The following is a 20873-nucleotide window of genomic DNA, read 5'->3' as shown; positions in this document are numbered from 1 at the left end:
GAAATAGCCCCACTCTATAAAGGTGGCAGCAAAGCATTAGCTAAGAACTATAGACCAATAGCTCTGACGTCCCACATCATAAAATCTTTGAAAGAGTTCTAAGAAGCAGGATTGCAAATCACCTGGATTCCCAAAATCTGCACAATCCAGGGCAACATGGGTTCAGGGCAGGTCGCTCCTGCCTCTCAAAACTACTGGATCACTATGACATGGCCTTGGATGCACTGGAAGAAAATCAGAATGCAGATGTAATATACACTGACTTTGCATATCACCTGGATTCCCAAAATCTGCACAATCCAGGGCAACATGGGTTCAGGGCAGGTCGCTCCTGCCTCTCAAAACTACTGGATCACTATGACATGGCCTTGGATGCACTGGAAGAAAATCAGAATGCAGATGTAATATACACTGACTTTGCAAAAGCATTTGACAAATGCGATCATGGCGTAATAGCCCATAAAATACGTTCTAAAGGAATAACTGGGAAAGTGGGGAGATGGATCTTCAACTTCCTAACAAATCGAACACAAAGAGTAATGGTCAACAGAGTTAAATCGGAGGCTGCCATAGTGAAGAGCTCTGTTCCACAAGGCACAGTACTCGCCCCCATCTTATTCCTTATCCTCATATCAGACATAGACAGAGATATACACCACAGCACCGTATCATGAGGCTGTCATCTGCTGAGGACGCGGTTAACCTCCAAGAAGATATAAACAAAGTTTTCCAGTGGGCAACGGTAAACAATATGATGTTCAATGAGGACAAATTCCAACTACTCCGTTATGGAAAACTGGAGGAGATAATAACTAGAACAGAGTATACTACTGACTCTGGCCATACAGTAGAGCGGAAAAATAATGTAAGGGACCTGGGAGTAGTAATGTCTGAGGATCTCACTTTCAAGGATCACAACAGTGCCACGATCGCACGTGCAAAGAAAATGATAGGATGGATAATGAGAACTTTCAAAACGAGAGATGCCAAGCCAATGATGATCCTTTTCAAATCACTTGTTCTCTCTAGGCTGGAATACTGCTGTACATTAACATCTCCATTCAAAGCAGGTGAAATCGCAGATCTAGAGAGTGTACAGAGATCCTTTACTGCACATATAAGTTCTGTCAAGCACCTTAACTACTGGGAACGCTTGGAAGCGCTTGACTTGTACTCGCTGGAACGCAGGAGGGAGAGATATATCATAATCTACACTTGAAAAATCTTGGAAGGAATGGTCCCAAATCTGCACACAGAAATCACTCCCTACGAAAGTAAAAGACTGGGTAGGCGATGCAAAATGCCCCCAATAAAAAGTAGGGGCGCCATTGGTACACTAAGGGAAAACACCATAAGTGTCCGGGGCCCAAAACTGTTCAACAGCCTCCCATCAAGCATTAGGGGAATTGCCAATAAACCCCTGGCTGCCTTCAAGAGAGCTGGACAGATACCTAAAGTCAGTGCCGGATCAGCCGGGTTGTGGCTTGTACGTTGGACTGCGTGCGGCCAGCAGTAACAGCCTAGTTGATCAGGCCCTGATCCATCGGGAGGCCTGGTCATGGACCGGGCCGCGGGGGCGTTGATCCCCGGAATAACCTCCAGGTAACCTCCAGGAGTGATGACACCCAGTGACGTACGATCTGGAATCAACACTCATCTGTATCTTACAGTTTCATCCAGAACAATGGCTTTTACATCATAGCTGAAACTCTTGCCAAAAAAACTCCTTCGTGGTTATCCTACATAGCAACCAACTTCAACATTCCTCACCAGACCCTTCATGTCATTGTGCTCCCTATGCAAAACAACCACGGGGGAGGGGGGGGGGTCAATGATAGATCTAGGCTTTTCGTGTTGCAATCAAAACATTAGGAGCCTGCATAAAAGAGGAGGAGGTCCAAGCAAATACGATCACAAGAAGCGCCAGCGATTTTTCCATAATGATCCTTATATATGCTCGCGTACTCTGCTCAGGTAGATCTGTTTGTGACTTGATAAAGTCCACTGTGTGGGCGTAACGCTGGTAATAAAGGATCGCGTTATACTGCATTGGCGTTTACTTTTTCACCATCACTGTATTGTGGGGCAAGCTATCCGGATATTATTATTATTATTATTATTATTATTGTTGTTGTATTCATGAGGAGGAACCAAACCTGATGGGGCATATAGCGCCATGAAAATGGGGGATTTGATCCTAGAGAGGGGAGGGTAGTTCCAGTTCTTTGGATCAAGATGTCCTCTATCTTGAGGGAGGCTATCCTCAGAAATAATAATAATAATAATAATAATAATAATAATAATAATAATAATAATAATAATATCTTTATACAAGTAAATGTACATGGTATACAGTCCTAGCTGACATCAGTGACATACTGCTATAAAGCCGCTTGTTATTACCTGGAGTTTACCTAAAGAGAGTTCCAGGGGCCAACGCCCCCGCGGCCCGGTCTGTGACCAGGCCTCCTCCTGTTATGCAGAGTATTGCGGGCAAATTCAGTCAATTGTGTCCCAGGATGCGACCCACACCTGTCGACTAACACCCAGGTGCTTATTTTACTGAAAGGTGAACTGATAGGTGAACATGTTTTCATTGGTACTGGGGATCGACCCTCGGACCTCAGTGCGCTAGCAAGTGATAGTAGCTCCAGCTCTGCTGGAACGAAACTTTTGAAGCTGGTGAGCACTTACTGGAATACTTGATTACATCCTCATTGACTTACTGAGTCTCCCGGCTCAGGCTGACACATTTCATCACCTTGTATGAGCACCATCCTGCGTGATGGAATGTTTCAGGGAAACACAGCGTTTCTTTCCACTGTGTAACTATCATATAGTGTAGCAGCACACTGCTGATATATCTAATTGTGTTTAAAAAAATCTATTTGGCTCCCAGCGCTTAAGCTGGGGGAAGTATGATCCAGTAGTACCCGGCGGGGGGGTCACTGACCACCGGGTCCTTCCTGTAGTGTTTCTTCTAAATATGGACAAAGCTTCAATTCCTGGTTGTTTAATATCCACCCCACACACAAGTAGGGAAGGTTCTCCACCACTCCTCTCTCCCCTGGGGGTAAGGAAGGTTCCCCACCATCCCTCTCACCCTGGGGGAAGGGAAGGTTCCCCACCACCCCGCTCCACATGGTGATAGGGAAGGCTCCCCACCACCCCTCTCTCCCCTGGGGGTAAGGGAGGTTCCCCACCACCCCACTCCACATGGTGGTAGGGAAGGTACCACACTCCGCGTAGTAGAGAAGCTACCACCCGTTCCCTCTACCATTATGAATCTAATGGTTATAATTATAACCATAATTTTTAAAGGGGTGGACCGGTGAGCCAGCAGGACTTGGTCAGATGACCAAAAACTCCAGCTGCGGGTCATCATGACTATGACCCGCGTCAGGAAACACTTGTCCTGTTTCCTGACAAACCTTACCTAACCTAACCTGTCATTTCATACACGGAACTTCAATAATTTCACTACAAACATTTCCTCACACCATCTGATGTCTCCGGTGATCTTACATTAGTTTCGTGGAGGAAAGCCAGTTGGTGGCTCAGGTAGGGTGGGGGCTGTGGGAATGTGGCTCTGCCAGGGTCCACCTGACCTAATTGGGGAAAATTGTTTCTCTCCAGAGGAAACCCTCCTTACTTCCTTATTCCCGCTCATATTCGGTAAATGATATTATTCCTGGACTCCCGGGATGTAGGGCTCAATACGGCGCAAGCTGTGGTAGCTCTGTAAACCAATAACTACAACAAAAACTTCGTAAACTATAATTTCTTAAGATCTTTCTGATATAATCATAAAAATCCACTCCTGTCCTATATTTCATAAAAAAATCCGAAACTGTCTAGGTCTCATTCTTTCCTAGATACCATCTACAACCGAGGCCCCTCGGACACAAGCCCTGGCGAGGAAAAATAACTATAGTGAGTCTGTGTAAGATCCACTGCTTCGTTACTGATCGACTGGGCAAGACCCCCTGCCCATTCCATCTAGCGAATTTTTATAGCCGTCTCGTTATAACAGCATTTACAATGACGTTTATAACCCTGATAATTTAGCAAATGACCTGGCCACGATGAATACTTTTAGTGAGTTTAGTGTAGCATCGTTCACGTGTCGTCGATAAATTACCTGTCGCATGAAACTCCATAGTTAATTTTTGTTACGGGTGGTTTGTTTCATGCTTACAACATAGCAGACACTGTCAGCAACATACCAACAATTATTACAAAGTATATCAAACTAAACAATCCTATCATATGCAACACACCAACAACATCTACTCTACTGCCCAGTGTACAGATAATGTACACTCCCGTCATTAAGAACAACGAGAATTTAGAACTCCTTCAGGCAAGACACCATTGCTACATATGTAGATACCTAATTGCACAATCAGTATCACACTGCAGCAACGTGCAAGATACACAAATGTAAAAAGGATTCAAACACTATTAGCATCAGCCTGGATAACTGGTTCAAGGCAAAACCAACAGCACCCAGGCTGCCAGCCAACATACTTAAAGACACAGGAAGAAGGGTAATTTGTAACTCCAAATCTATTATGCAAGAACTTGAGAATTCTATCTACAAAATAACACCAGGAATATGTCTTTCCGTAAAAGAATTAAATATTACGTTAACACTGATAAAGAAATTAATTCTGCATTTGGCAGGCTGGAGATTGAGTTAGAATTAGATATCCTTCACCCTCCTGGTGAAGGATATTAGCTCAGGTAAACGAGAAGTCACAGTTACCCAGAGACTTGATACAAGTGACATCCAGCATGATCTTTTAAGTAAATGGATACAGATGCAACTGTGATATTTTACTGTGGCAAAGTTTCGCTCTCCTGGAGAGTGAAACGTTGCCACAATAAAATGCCACATTAGTTACATTTGTGCCCATGTGCCCATTTACCTAAAAGTTTGTCGGTAATTATACCATCACTCCTAATGATCTCTTCAGATCAGAGAGCTGTGTATGGGCAGCATAAAAACCTGCACTAGATTACGTGAACCGGGGATTGCCCGAACGAGGATGGAATACTGTTGTCGGTGGCCGATGAATTAAGGTGACACACATGAACTTCCTAACCCTTCCCACACACCGAGAGTGTGGATATCAACACGTACACCGAGATGTGTTTCTCTCGGTGTATATACACCAAGAGGGGTGTATCTGTATATATACATCGAGAGATGTGTATCTAAGCATATACATGAATGAGAATGTCTCTGTGTACGAACCAAAGTGTGTATATCTCTGATACACACACATACATACACTGATACACACATGCTTAAGTGTTCGTAATAAAGCGAACAGAATCCTTGGCTTCATATCAAGAAGCATAAATAATAAAAATCCTCAGGTTGTTCTTCAACTCTATATATCTTTGGTTAGGCCTCATATTACAGAATGGATATAAATGCACCAGAAAACATACAAAGGAGGATGACAAAGTTGATCCCACATATCAGAAATCTTCCCTATGAGGATAGACTGAGGGCTTTGAATCTGCACTCTCTAGAAAGGCGTAGAATTAGGGGAGATATGATTGAGGTGTATAAATGGAAAACAGGAAAAAGTAAAGGGAATGTAAATAACGTGCTAAAAAATATCTAGCCAAGACAGGACTCGCAGCAATGGTTTCAAGATGGAAAAATTCAGATTCAGGAAGGATATAGGAAAGCACTGGTTTGGTAATAAAGTTGTGGATGAATGAAACAAACTCCCGAGTACCATCATAGACGATAAAACATTGTGTAGTCTTAAAAATAGGTTAGATAAATGCATGAGTGGGTGTGAGTGCTACTAGGTCTGATGGTATGCTCCTTCCTTCTTAAGCGGATGTATCCTGGACCTGACTAGCCTGGATCGGTGGCTTAGGCCGGTAGTTGACTTGGACCTGCCTCGCATGGACCAGTACGCCATATGCAGTGTTCCTTTTTTAAGCTCATATATATATATATATGTCGTGCCGAATAGGCAGAACTTGCGATCTTGGCTTAAATAGCAACGCTCATCTTGCCATATAGGACAAGCGAAAATTTGTGTATGCAATAATTTCTCCAAAATCATTCTGAACCTAACGATAAAAAATTTTTTCACTGTGTTTGTTTAGTATTAAATTATTGTAAACAAATCTAAAATATATTTAGTTGGGTTAGGCTAAAATAAATTGTTCTTGTTATAATAAGGTTAGGTAAGTTTTCTAAGTTCCTTTTAGTGCAAAATTATAAATTTTTACATTAACGTTAATGAAAAAAATATATCTTTAAACGTATAAGAGAAATTTCTAGAAAGGACTTAATTTTAAATGAGTTCTTGCTAATTGACCAGTTTTACATATTCGGCACGACATATATATATATATATATATATATATATATATATATATATATATATATATATATATATATATATATATATATATATATATATATATAATATATATATATATATATATGCCGAATATGTAAAACTTGCGATTTTGGCTTAAAGAGCAAAAAATTGTGTATGTAATAGTCTTGCAAATTATTATTTGTTTATTATTAAATTATCGCAAACTTAACTAAAATATATTTAGTTGGATTAGGCTAAATTAAACTGCGCCTGTTATAATAAGGTTAGGTAAGTTTTCCTAATGTTCTTTTGGTACAAAATTATTAATTTTTACATTAACATAAATGAAAAAATATATCGTTAAATGTATAAGAGAAAATTTTAGAAAGGACTTAATTTTAAATGAGCTCTTGCTAATTGACCAATTTTACCTATTCGGCACGACATATATATGTCATACATACTGATGGTTTTCTTTAATCCTTATTATAGTGATTAAATCATCCTTGACATTAATGTGCAGGTGAATTACACCTTTATTAACCCTCGTACAGTCGACAAGTATTGCAAAGCAATAACGTAACTAACCAGGAAACGTTGAACACGCCCCGTTAGCTCTCACAGTGCCTCACGAACGAGCGCGCCAGCCATTAACAACAAAAACAAATGGTGATGCAACAACACACACACAAAAACACTGTGACATCATGCAACAGGTGTAGCAACATAGCACGAGGTTCTATACAGTACACTGATGAATGGGGTTCCCTTATATAGACACACTTGAGAATGGGGCACCTAGTGTGGGGCTCATGGGGTTGAATTATTAAGAAAGAAAACACATTCACCATCACTCATTCAATAGCCGTCTTTCCAGAAGCTCGCAGACATTACAATTCAAATTATCCTTCGTGGAAAAGAGCTAAACCCATAAGAAAAGGTACAGTGGAAGGTTATTAGGTTTGATCCAGAGAAGAGGTAGGTAGTTTCAATTCCTTGGATCAAAAATAGTTATGCACAACAAGGTTTCAGATATCATTTCACTCTAAGCAGAGCGAAACGTTATGCGAGCATGTTATGCGTATTTGTCGGCATTACGCCCTCCAACCATCCTTGGATCAAGAGCCTTCTGAATGTTGTGGTAAGCAGGAAATATGTAGTTATGATTACCAGGCAATGTGGCCAAGTGGAAACCAGTTTGTGACGGAATGTTGTCTCTGCAGGCTGGCAAGCAAGTAAGCTGGCTCGCAGGCTGGCTGGCAGGCAGGCAGGCAAGGAGGCTGGCCGGCTGTTAGGCAGGCAGGCAGGCAGGAAGGGAGGCAGGCAGGAAGTAAGGCAGCAGATATGCAAGCATAAATTGAAACATACATGTAGGAAGCAGGGATGTACTCAAGCATATAAAATAGCTAGGTATGTAGGGAGGTAGGTAGGTAGATAAGTACTTAGGGAGGAAAGCAGATATGTAGAGAAGAGTGGAAAGGAGGTAGGTAGAGACGCAGGTAGGCAGAAGTATATTCAGAGACCTAGCCAGCAGATAATTCCTGAAAAAGAAACAAGTACAGAACAAGATTTTGTGAAAACGTTTCACCCTGCGCAGAACCTAATTATATCATTGACTTGATATAGAGCAAAACATTGTCACAGTAAAAGTTTGTTGTACGTCTGTGTTTTTTTTTTTAATAATGCAAACATTTCACTGCAGCTTCCACGTTATAATTCCGATGAACGGACCTCTTATTTCTTGACACCATCACCCGAGTATCAACACAGGAGCCAACAGACTCCACCAAAATATTAGGTAAATTCATTAATATCACCGGTCAAGGGATGATTTGCTGCCTATCCTGCAAAAGAATGTTACTTGGGAAAGTTGAATGCTAACACTGCTTGCTCTGTAAGGCTTTGAGGAGACTTGTAGTGTTTTAGAAACAGCATCATGAGTGATAAAGGAGGAAGTTCAACTTCTCAAGAAGAATAAGAAATTAAAAATTCGTCTCAATAAATGTAATAATGAGCGTAAAGCGGTTGGCAGTAACAAAGGAAAAGATGTTAGCAGTAACAAAGGAGAATATAGGCAGTAATAAATGGAAGGTGGTGTGCAGAAAAGAGGTGGAAGGCTGAAGAAGCAGGCATGAAGAACGGAAATTACTTCGCTGCATTCCAGGATTAATATACAGTAGTCGACAAGGAGAAAAGTATGAACTTGACAGAGGTAAAAATATACTCATTGTCGGAGACTCGTAAATTGGGTGGGCTGACAAAGCATTCTGTACTAGGAAGAGGAAGGCTAAACATAGCATTTGTTTCCCTGGAGCTGGTACATGGTTAGCAGGTTAGATAACATCTTGTCAGGTAATGGGAACAACCCCATTATATTCCTCAATACTGGAGGCACTAAAGATGACACGCTGGAAACAGGACTTGCTTACCAAATACAAGACAGCTGTTGAATTAATTAAGTTTAAAGAAGGGATCCGAATCATATGCAGCATTTTGCCTAGAAGAGGAATGGCCAGTGAATGGATGTCCAGCCCAATTGGTGTAAATTGCTGGCAAGACAAGTATTGTAAAGAACTTGCAATTCCATTCATTCACAAATGGGATAATTTCTGTGAGTAACGTGATATGTATGCAAGGGATGGGGGTGCATCCTTCTTGGGCAGAGAGATAGCGTTAGCCAGCTCAGTTGATGGAGCCATTGCAGAATTGTATAAGATTTTCAACTGATGGAAGACAGAGGTATGAGTGTGTGTGGGGGGGGAAAGAGAAGAGCTGCAGTCCTAGGGACAGATGGAGCAAGAATTTCCAAGGTATTTTAGGAAGATGTTCAAAAAGATGCTGATAAGTGGTTATTCATATAACAAAAACAATTTATTTATATATAAGAAAAGGCAATAACTTCCTTGGCATCTACTATAAAAATACCCAGAGCACAAAAAAAATGAACTTAGACTAACTGCATGTTAGTCTAATTTCATTTATTTTAAATTTTAAAAAATAGGAACATGCCTGCTGAATGCCCCAGACAGGGTTATAAATTATTCCATACTGAAAAAGTCAACATGTAAGGGGCTATGTTGCGATATAACGTCAGGGAAAAATTGAAACTGTAGCATCAGAAAAAATAAAAAAGCATGAGGATATAAGGGACACTCTGGGTACAGTTTCTTGAAGGATGTGAAAAACCTGTATACCAATATGTAATTTTTCATGGCAGATTTTAGCTTTAGCCAAACTGATTGGAGCAACTTAACAGGAACTAAAAGTCTAGCAACATTATAGAAATAGAATTTGTAACGACTTAGTACCTGACTGCCTTGGTATAAGCAAATATGAAACCTGAAAAAAATGATCTCGATGCCAATGAAGAACTTGGAAGAGTGATCACAAATCACTTAGTTGGAATATATTGTGGAATTACTTGGTAAGGATAACAAGGTTATGGGCCCAGAGTTTCGCTCTGCAGATTAGATTTGGCTTGTTACTTGGCTAGTATAGACTGGGGTAACCTGACTAGGGATTACCATGGGAGAGGCTAGAAGGACAGTGACGAGGGATGCTAAAACGACATTTTCCAAAACATTGTACAAGCTGTATGTATTTCTAAGAAAGAAATTTTACCAAACATAAATTCCCCTTTATGTATACACAAAATACTAAATCATCTCGTGGGTATAAATAGAGAGGCATTTAAAGGCGAATGAAAAGGAGGAATCACTTTATGAACTAATATATTCATTTTAAGAGAGAAGTCAAAAAAAAAAAAAAAGAGGAATAATACTCGAAACGTAATATGAAGCTAAAGTTTAGAGGGAATCAAAGATAAACCCGAAAGGGTTTCTTCAAAGTATACAGAAAGATGATAAGGGAAAAGATCAATCTCTTTAAATGTAGTTCAGGAAATCTTACTGTGCGTGACAAAGAAATGTGTACCACTTTTAACGCATTTCCTCTCTGTTTTTGCACAAGAAGATACAAATGCAATCTCGGAGATCCAGAATCATACAGGTCAGGACGAAAATAAATTACGAGTCACTAGAGACATGGTGCTTAGACAAGTAGATGGATTAACACTAGGAGTGTGCAAGAGTATCGGTATAGGAAGGTATCAGCTAATTTTGATGGTATCGGTATTGGACTAAAATTGAGTATTGGTATTTGCAAAAAAATTAGTATCGTCCCATTTCTAGTTAAAACCAAACAAGTCACTAGGCCCTGACAAACTATTTTCAATGAGGAATTTAGCAAACCATCTGCAGGTCTATTCAACGAATCACTACAAATGAGCATATGATCGGATAAATGAAAATAACAAATGTAATACCCATTTACAAGAACCATTATCCTACCATCAACTATGAGAAAGTTGAGGATATAAATAACTGCAGCTGTAATTCGAAGCTACCTTGAACGACATAGTGGAAAAAAAAAGATACACGCTGTAATCACTTTGAGACATATTGAATGGAAATGTGAACAGGGTTCTGGGACCTCATTCACGCCAAACATGAGCTAATTTTGTTGGGAAAGACCCTGTGAAGAAGTGAGGTTTGACGATATGTAAAGTGACTGCTGTGTGTGGCGGTGGGAGGGGCGAGGTTTGCCATTATCTTGGCGACAACATAATTTCCTACTTTTTGTGTGTATTATTCCAGTAATAAAGCAAGCTTCCAAACAGTAGTATCTGTAGAGATTAAGTTCTGTGAAGATCACTCGTGAATTTAGCCCCATCGATTGAATTTCCCTCTGTATCCCTGTGACGCTCGCATGGGTTGTTAAGATCTTTCCTGTTGCATGCATATTTGTGTTCATTAGCACTAGTGGATACTTTCCTGTCCATTTCTCCTACGTATTTCTTTTCACGGTGACCAAACAGGATCGTGAAGATACCGGCAGTAGATACAGGCCGTTGTGTCGTGGACCGCCTTCTAGTTAAGCTCTTTGATGAATGTAGGTGTTGCATTATTGGCTACACTGTTGCTAGGGAGGACTATATTTCTTGGTGTTGTGCTTCCTAGGTACTGAATTATGGATGGCCTTCGCGCTCTGACTGCAGTCTTCTATGAAGAAGGCCGGAAATTAAAGTTTGGGAAATGTTTGTAAGTGCATTCCTCAAGATATATAGGACTACAAATGTGGAAAGCCTGCAAACAGAAACTGATGTCTGCACAATCGCATGTGATCACTGCGAAAAGTAATAGGAGAATTGAGAGTACAGTGGATGGCTTGGTTCAGCGTGGCGAGTTATCCCTGTGGGACCTCCAAGGAGGTACTGGGCCGCCGCTTAGCATGCCCAACACTACGTCCCATAATTCTTCAAGACTTGCCTCTCCCTAGGGGCTCTCTGGGAAGACTTTACTAGCAGCCACACCTGACCAAACTCTCCTTGAAGCCAGACCTGACCAGACCCGCAACTCAGTCCCCACATGCATATATGGCACCTCTCCCTTCTCTTCCTTTCCCTCCACTTCGTCCTCCCTCATTCCTCCCCTTTTCCTGTCTTACGTTCCTTGAACACAATAGCGTTGCTATCACAACTGCAAAGGAAATGATAGACTGGATAACAGACGCTAAGTCAAGGTACTTAAGACTGGAATATTACTTTACACTATTTAAGGTACTAAACACTGTAGATCTTGAAAATGTACCGAGAATTTTCACTGTCAATTTAATCTTAATTATTAAGAATACCTGAAATCCCTCGAAACTAAAGGAGCATATATATATTTAATATATATATTATATATCTATATAGATGAGGTCCACCTCATCAGGGACCCATTGCCTCGGAGAATTGGATAAAAAAGGCCTCAAGGAAATATTTTTGGATTTCTTCACGAAGCCATTTGAATAATCCACTTCCTCTATACATATCTGTCACTGGTTCCTGGAATCACCTCCCCCGCGATTCGGCCCCAGAACATGTCTTATTAACTTGAAAATTAAACATTACAGGAATTAACATTATTAAGAAACACATGAATATAAAGATAAGTGTGTACTGAATGTAAATAGAAATACGTAATGTTTACCTGTCATCTTAAATGTTCACAAGACAACAAAAATAAAATATCAATACTGCCAGTTAAAAACCTTTAGCATGTTTCTGATTCACGCTCATAACATGACGGAAGCACCTCGCTGCACAGATGGAACTGGACACCTAGACGAGTTACAAAAATGTTAACGTTTCGAGGACCAGGAGCTAAGACTCGATCCCACAAACAGCTATTTAGGGCTGGGTGCTAAGAATGGCTATTGGTTGTACTGCTGAGAGTAATGGTTTTAATAGTAGTGGGATAATGGTGAATCAGTGAATGGGGGCTGTGGTGGTGATGGTGAAGCTAAGGTTGGGGAAGGGAGGGAGGTGTTAATGCTGGTGATGGAGTTAAGGATGGTGGTGCAGTTGAGAGTAGTGGTGGTGCAGTTAAGGGTGGTGGTGGTGCAGTTAAGAGTGATGCCGGTTGTGGTGGTGCAGCTGGCTTGCCAAGCAACGCTCATGGACAAGATAAAACAGCTAGTGTTCCCATCACTCAGACAGTCTGGTCGTAGCTTCCATTCATCTCAGTTTAACGCTCTCTGGGTACGAGCACCTCACCCCATCCTTCATTAGTTGATGAGTGTAGCTAGTTGAAAGAGCAATAGTCTGTCTCTGTATTCTTGCCTTTACTGACTTATTCATTCTTATCTCATTTTCGAGAGGAAACTTTAGACATCGTTTCGGACCATTCTGAACCCTTATCAGATCCGTTCAGGACCATTCTTATGTGCGTCCTCGACCGTTATCAAGCTAGTCGAAATTTTATAACGGTCCACGATTAACCAAAACGTGGTCTCACGTTTCCTTTAAATTGTGAATTAGTTGTGAATTACTCCAGTAACTGTATTGCTATAACCAAGGTTCTGTTCCATAGTTTTGTGGCTTTTATTCCTTACCTATACGAATTTGGAGGTTGAGCTCCGGCTCCTGGGCCACAACTCTAAACTACTAATCGTCCGATGTGATTAATTTCACGCCTCTCGCTTTGCGTTTTATTTACAGGAGAGTCCATGTATGAACGGCGTCTTCGATACTTCCCCGCCTAGTGTCTTCCACTAGCTAGCCACCCTCAGGCTGAAATATCTTTTTTATACCTGTAGTCCGCTAAGACAGAGTGCAAACTATAATCAGTAGAGTGGAAGACGAATATAGGGGACCTAAGGGTAACCATGTAAGAAGCTCTTGTGTTCAAAGAACACGGTAGTATTGGTGTAAGCATGTCAGAAGCTCTCGTGTTAACACTCTTTCGTTCGTAAGCTTCTAGACAGAAATACATAAGCAGCCCTGTTTGAGGAAGGCAGAACTGCAAAACTGGAGAATACACAGAGAAATTTCACTACTTACAGATATTCAGATATCTAAATTATTGGGAAAGCTTAAAGTTCCCAGACTGTACTCCCTAGTGTACCGGCGAGAATTTTATATTACATTTTATACCTGGAAAATGCAGAAGGGACTGAGTCCAACTTTGTGTACTTCCTCCATGGACTGAAGGTACGATAGACGTTGCAAAATACCCCTAATAAAAAGTAGGGTTACAATGAGAACACTAAGAGGTAATAACTCCATATAGGTTTTCCATGACCTTCCTTCGTATATAAATGGAAATATCAACAAATCCCTAACTTTCTTCAAGAAAGAACATGGAAAGTTTTTGCTAACTGTTCTCGACCAGCCGGGCAACAGACTGCTTGCCACAAGTATCAACAGTCTAACAGGTCTGGTTTGAGACTGAGCCGAGGGAGCATGTAGACTCAAGAAGGCAGATCAAACCACGGTACGGGTGGGGTTAGAACCCATGGCAAGTGAATAGTAAAACTCCAGGCCAATGTGTAAGCCACTGGGCCAGCTGGCTACAATAAGATTCATCCAATTAGGTCTATTTATACACCATAGGGAGGTTAGCATGGGTCCCATTGTGACCACAAATGCAAGTTTTAACAGATGAATCTCCCACCAGCGTGGCATTGACGACCAGTTGGCCCAGTGGCTTACGTATCGGCCTGGAGTTTTACGACTCACTTGCCGTGGGTTCCAACCCCACCCGTACCCTGGTTTGTTTGTAATCGTGTTATTACGATGTCGTGAGTCAGGTAGATCAATACTACTAACACCCAATGTTCTAATTCCATATCACCAGCACCACCATCTATACCAACTCCTACTGGATCACCATTGTGAAAAAAAAAGGCACAATCACTAGCACTTCCTCACCAACACACGTGGTTCAAGGTGCTTACAGATTATATTCAATGAGTTAAATCTTGTGGAATAAAGACATGTGGGTGGGGGGAAGGGGGCTAGCGTGTGTTGTGGGTGGTGATGGGGATGACGGCGCGGGTGGTGGTGTTGGGGGTGGTGTGATGGTGGGGTGGTAGTTTTGAGGGGTGGTGTGATGGTGGGGTGGTAGTTTTGAGGGGTGGTGTGATGGTAGGGTGGTTGTGTTAGGGGGGTTGTGTTGGGGGTGTGAGGGTGGGGTGGTGGTACATAGCTGCTGTGGCCACATTCAGCTTCATCTTTTAAACTAGATGCAGTTATTCTATGGCCAGAGAAGGGATGACCATTGTCGCTACTAAATGATCACGACGTCCGTGAGAATGTGAGACTGAACCCGACACCACACGGGGCTGGATATGAACTCCACCTCTGAAAGGAGCTACCAGGGCTATTCATTTTTTAATTCGACTCATTTTAAGTGGTGTATGTGTGAAAAACTCACTGTTACCCACTAAAATTTGACCCAAAGACTAACATTCAGCAGTCTCACTTATCTTTTACAAGTTGGCAAGGCTGAGTGGTCGAGGTGATGCGGGTCTTATCTTCAAATCCCACTTTATGTTAGCCTAACTTTAAATTAAACTGCAAAATGTTAATATTTTACGAGTATATGAAATGAAGAATCTTGATATTTTTACGTTTTTCTTGAGGGTCTTGAAAAATTGTTTAAGAAATTTTAATCCAAGTGGAAAAATTAGGTGTTTTAATTAACACACAGAACTCCATAGGCAGCGTGTCACCCAAGATCAGGAGATGGAGATCAAGCATTGAATGACCCACAAGGGTCATTAAACTTCTGTCTGAGGCGCATATAAAGCATATTTCATAAGTGGAAAATGTGAAAACTTCCTTAAGGAACCTTAATATGTCGCAGCACTATGAAGCCACGCTCAGGGAAACACGCTCAACTCCAGAATATAAGAATAGTAGAGCATTGCAGTAGACCTCCTGGCTCATGCTAGGCAGAGCGCATTAAAACCCACTAGTGTCCGGGATGAAAAGTATGAGACACAAGGAAAGAACAAAGGAACTGAAGGAACAAAGGAACAAAGGAACTGAACCTCGGAGGTTGAAGAAGTGACACGACGTTTAAGATCATCAGTGACATTATCAGAGTGATACTAACATGGGAGGGACCACCACAAATCCCCAACAATGAGACATACGGACCTTAACAAATTTTTAATTTAAGTGTTACATATATGACAATATATGACAAGAGTTAACCTAAGCTGCCCGAAATGCTCTTCATAATTTAAGGATTTCTCTATAGTATGCCAGTTATGTCAGTTAGGTCTGTAACGGTTGTATCATGTACGTGTAGAAATAAAGATTACTTATCATCACACACACACACACACACACATTGAAGGCTCAGATGAATCATGGGGATGTTAGGAAGTATTTCTTCAGTCACAGAGTTGTCAGGAAGTGGAATAGTCTGGGAAGTGATGTAGTGGAGGCAGGATCCATACATAGCTTTAAGAAGGTATGATAAAGCTCATGGAGCAGGAAGAGTGACCTAGTAGCGACTAGTGAAGAGGCGGGGCCAGGAGCTGTGACTCTACCCCTGCAACCACAACTAGGTGAGTACTCTCTCTCTCTCTCTCTCTCTCTCTCTCTCTCTCTCTCTCTCTCTCTCTCTCTCTCTCTCTCTCTCTCTCCTGTCTAGAAACCCCGTCAACTTTTCACTTTAAAACTGAGGTTCATGTATGAAAACCAGCATCTCGTATTGTTCCATGAGTATTGGTTAGAATACACAAGTTTGCCCAGTCTAGCTTCCTACGCTGGCAAAGAAAACGGCCAAATAATCAAATGTCGTCAACCAGAGCAGTAAACCACGGCATCTCACCAAATTTCCGTATATGAATGAAAGGGATTGAGGTAGGTAGCGAGAAGAGGGAGCGTGGGTGAGAGGGTGGTTAGGGGAATGATGGGGTGGTCAGAGTGGGTTGGTTGGGAACTGGCGGAGGAGGCTAGATGAAGGGGCTTGGCGTCCATTCATGCGAGAGGGGTCAACCCCCCCTCGGGAGGAATGACCCGCCCCTCTCTTGTGTGTTAATAGGGTGTACGTGAGTACCCTCCCGTGGTCACCATCTGACCGCCTCGTGAAGCTCTTCACTTCTCATTCAACTTCCCTTCTTCGACATCCTCCATGACTCACGAAATCTTAATAACATGATTGCAAACAAATCACGGAACTGGTGTGGGTCGCATCCTGGGGGACAAGATTAAGGACCCCAATGGAAATAAGTTAGACAGTCCTCGATGATGCACTGACTTTCTTGGGTTATCCTGGGTGGCTAACCCCCCGGGGTTAAAAATCCGAACAAAATCTTATCTTATCTTAACAAGGTGAGTCCTAAAACACACAGGCTAGTGACTGTTTTTTCTGCATCCTTTCTTGGTATAGAGTCAAATTCTATTTACTCAATGCTTCGGAGTATTTAGTATGTTGTGATCTTATTTCCTCTTGTGTGTTCCTCTCAGATCGAGCAATAATCTCGACTTTCTTAAATTCTGTTAGTCTTGGCTAGTTGAGGGTTTTACACTGGTGCTGCGCACTCAAGGACTGGTCGCAGATGTGATGAGTGTTGCTCATGGTATTCCATGTATGGGTAATTCATGGGACTGATGACACCATGTTGATAGTCAGTCATACTTCAAATTAATATTATTTTCTTTTAAATATGGATTCCATGTTGACTGATAATAAGAAAACGCATTAATTTATTTTACTCATTCTTGCCTGTTATGACCCTCATAGATTTAGCACATCTCAATGAATTTAAAAACATAATGTGCTTGCTAATACTTGTATTTTGTGTATTGTAGGTTCATCGTGAGCCTGACAGTGTGCAACCTGCTGGCGTCGTGGTTGTTGCTACCGCTGGTGGTGGCTGACACCTTCCTGCCGGTGTGGGAGTCTGCGTCGTTCTGCCGAGCCATGGATGCCGTGGCGGAATTGGTGGCGTCAGCGTCAGTGTTCGCCACGCTGCTCATCGCCGTAGACAGGTTCTGCGCCATCACTGACCCCCTGCACTACCACATGTTGGTCACGAGGCACAAGAGTCTCTCCATGATCTTCCTGGGGTGGCTACTGGCAGCTCTCATCGCAGTTGCTGCCTCCCTCGGTGACCTCTCCGGCAGGAGCTGGTAAGTACTCTCTCCCTTTCATACATTCCCATTACCTTTATCACTTTCGTGTTCCTATATAATATACCGCCTCCTGTCCCTATATCATCTCCCTCACTGTTCCTCCTGTGTCCTTTCATCTCCTTTTTCGTGTCCTTCCCTTATTTATTCTCCTCTCCTTGTTCATGTCTCGCCATCATTTTCTTCTCTCTTGTGTTCCTTCCTCTCTTACACCTTCGCAGAAAACACAACATATATGCTCTAAGTGACTTTTCCTCCTACCTCATTAAGTAACTATAATTAAATGTATTCAGCATCACATTAGCTTTAATAAGAAATTATTATTACTGTTAGCTTCAATGTTAAGAGGATTTGATATATTTTATCACAGTGGTCAAGTTGCATATAAATTCATTAATGTGTATTGTTGGTGGTGAGTATAGGAAGGTGTGTGGGCCGGCAGCAATGACTACCACGACAGACGACCCGTGGACGTACCGGTCGTACTTCGTGGTGGCCAACATGGTGGTGTCGTTCACGGTGCCCATGATGCTGCTGGTGTGGATCTACATCCGCATCTACCACGCCGCCCACAAAAACAGCGAGAGAACCCGAAGGAACTCTCTGTGTGGCATTACCCTTGATGCTGTCACTGCCGCCAGAGGACCCTCCAGGTAACCCTCACCTCCACGTATCTCAAACACCCTCTATTATTATGGCTGGAGCTATATTCTCCAGTCTGGGATCTTATGGGGTCAAATACCGTAAAAAAATCCATCGATAGTAAAGACAGTGATGGCAAATGTCTTTTTCTTTTCTTTGGGTCACTCTTCCTTGGTGGGAAACGACCAGTGTCGAAAAACATCGTACACTATATAGATGGGGTACACCTCTAGTGCAATATGGGGAGCCATATCCTTAGAGAAGTAGATAAAATACAAAACGTAACACAGGGAGGCTGGAGCCTCTGATATCTCAGACGGGAGAGTTACAGTTATCATGACACAACTATAATACCGGGTTAGTACAAGAAAAGACTTAAGAGGAAAAATATTAAGATATATATCTCCCTAAAGCTGTTTGAATATATATTTATATATTGCACTCCCTAACTTTCTCTCTCTCCTGGGTCTACAGAACTCCGTCTACGAGGTCCACCTCATCACAGATCGTGACGAACCTCCGTCACCGCATCAGCAACGCCTCGCTCTTCCTGCACAAGGAAGAGTCTCGGGCAGCCAAGATCTCTGTGGTGGTAATCGTGCTCTTCTTCGCCTGCTGGCTGCCATACTACGCCGCCGCCCTCCTCCACACCGCACTCCTCCAGGTGGGTGCTGGATACGCTTCTCACCAGGGAAGGGAAGACAGCTGACAGAAAGATGAAAAAACTCCTCTGGAAGGGGAAAAGAGGTTTTAGGTAATATCTGATCTTCCTGGGAAGGATGGAAACAGATCTGTCTGAGAGATAGAAAGGAAGCAGAGAAAATTTGAGAAAAATATGGGAGTCTATCTGAAAGGGAGACGTTATTCTGCAGTTAGGTTAGATTAATTATTATTAGTAGTAATAAAGTTATGTGAATAGCTCAACCCGCGTAGGTCATTCAGCGCAGAGTAGTGGAGGCTCGATCCTCCGTTCACTAATCGGGATACGAAGAAGCAACACGGCCAGCCAGGCTTAGGGAGCATCAATGGCTACTCTCGTAATGAAAAGTAACAGTCTGTTAGTGAGCGTGTGTTAGTGTGTGTGTGTGGTCTGGCGGTACCTAACAGTTTTGTGTTGTCTGCAGGTGTGGGTGCCGGGTGCAGCGCAGAGCTTGGTGCTGCTGCTGGCTCTCAGTAACTCTGCTGTGTCGCCCTACGTCTACCTCTACCGCTCCCGCAGGATTCAGCGGGAGGTGCGCCGCCTGCTAGGTCTGCCCCTCAGCACCAAGACCAGCGGTGGTTCCTACCGCCGCCGTCCTCACTCTGGCCTCCAGCTGCAGATGATCCCGCCCTCCCCCACCATTCCCGACGCCAACTTTGACAGCGGGATGAACCCCTACGTGGTCATTCGTAGGGGCCAGTTGGCGCCACACCGCTCCCCCCTTGCAGCTATACTAACTAAGCTTTTTCGTGCGAAGGGATTCGCCTGGGAGTCCTGGAGGGACTCATTTACCTCCAGCACTTCATCGTCTACCGTCACAACGTCCACCTCGAGTGCTTCCACTTCCTCGGGCGCCACCACCGACGCCTCAAACACTGAGAGTGAGAGCATGTTACCGCGCGTGGCTCTGGCGAAGACAGAGTCATGACAGAGTGAGTTACCTGTGCAAGCCACTCTCCATCCCCCACACCTCCTCCTCCTCCGGCACTCCGGAAGCAAAAGGTGCAAGCCTTCCCCTCCTTCCTTCCTACCCAGAATCTCAGGTCACAAGTCAGACTCAGGGACTAGAAACTGCAGCTCCGCATCACGCAGCATCGACGGCACCCCTTCCGACACCAACTTCCTTTCAAGAAACAGAAAATTCCGACCAATCGACATTCACATCCGAGCAAACATCCCTGACGCTCGACAAAATAACTCCGGATCCCGAACAGCAACCAAAACAAAGAGCACTATCATTCAACTATCTAACTCCCTCAGCCACTCAGTCAACTCCCCCAGTCACTCAGTCAACTCCCTCAGCCACTCAGTCAACTCTCCCAACCACTCAATCAACTCTACCAACCACTCAGTCAACTCCCCTAAACACTCAGTCAACTCCCCTAAACACTCAGTCAACTCCCCTAAACACTCAGTCAACTCCCGCAACAACTCAGTCAATTCCCTCACCCGACCAACCAACTTCTTCACAAGACTGAGTGACTCAGCGACCATCACGACGACTCCACCAGGAACCATCCCGAAGATTGCCGAAAAGAATATTCACCCCCGCACTAATGAAGATGCAGTGCAAAGGGAGGTGGTGGCTAGTTGGTTCATCCCAGTCTTCAGGCCACAGTTCAAGCTCCTCTCCACTGCTGCCGTCGTCAGTAGCTGCTGAGGTGGAAGAAAGCGTCCCTCGCCTCTTCCTCTCACATTC

At 42.9% G+C, this 20873-nt stretch overlaps 1 protein-coding gene across 2 annotated transcripts in view; it reads left to right on the top strand.

Annotated features, from left to right (window-relative positions):
• LOC128702621 (probable G-protein coupled receptor No18) overlaps nt 1–20447 on the top strand; it is a 133499-nt gene extending 113052 nt beyond the window's left edge. For both annotated transcript variants that reach the window (XM_053796940.2, XM_053796939.2), the window contains exons 3-6: nt 17512–17832; nt 18255–18485; nt 18949–19138; nt 19599–20447. In XM_053796940.2, the coding sequence (XP_053652915.1) occupies nt 17512–17832; nt 18255–18485; nt 18949–19138; nt 19599–20102 (1246 nt within the window). In that variant the 3' untranslated portion in view covers nt 20103–20447. The remainder of the gene's footprint in view (nt 1–17511; nt 17833–18254; nt 18486–18948; nt 19139–19598) is intronic.
• Nucleotides 20448–20873: the final 426 nt, after the last annotated feature.

This window comes from Cherax quadricarinatus, chromosome 79 (assembly GCF_038502225.1).
Source record: "Cherax quadricarinatus isolate ZL_2023a chromosome 79, ASM3850222v1, whole genome shotgun sequence".
Lineage (NCBI taxonomy): Eukaryota > Metazoa > Arthropoda > Malacostraca > Decapoda > Parastacidae > Cherax > Cherax quadricarinatus.
Note: the sequence above shows the minus strand (reverse complement) of the source record. Positions and strands in the feature narration are given on the sequence as shown.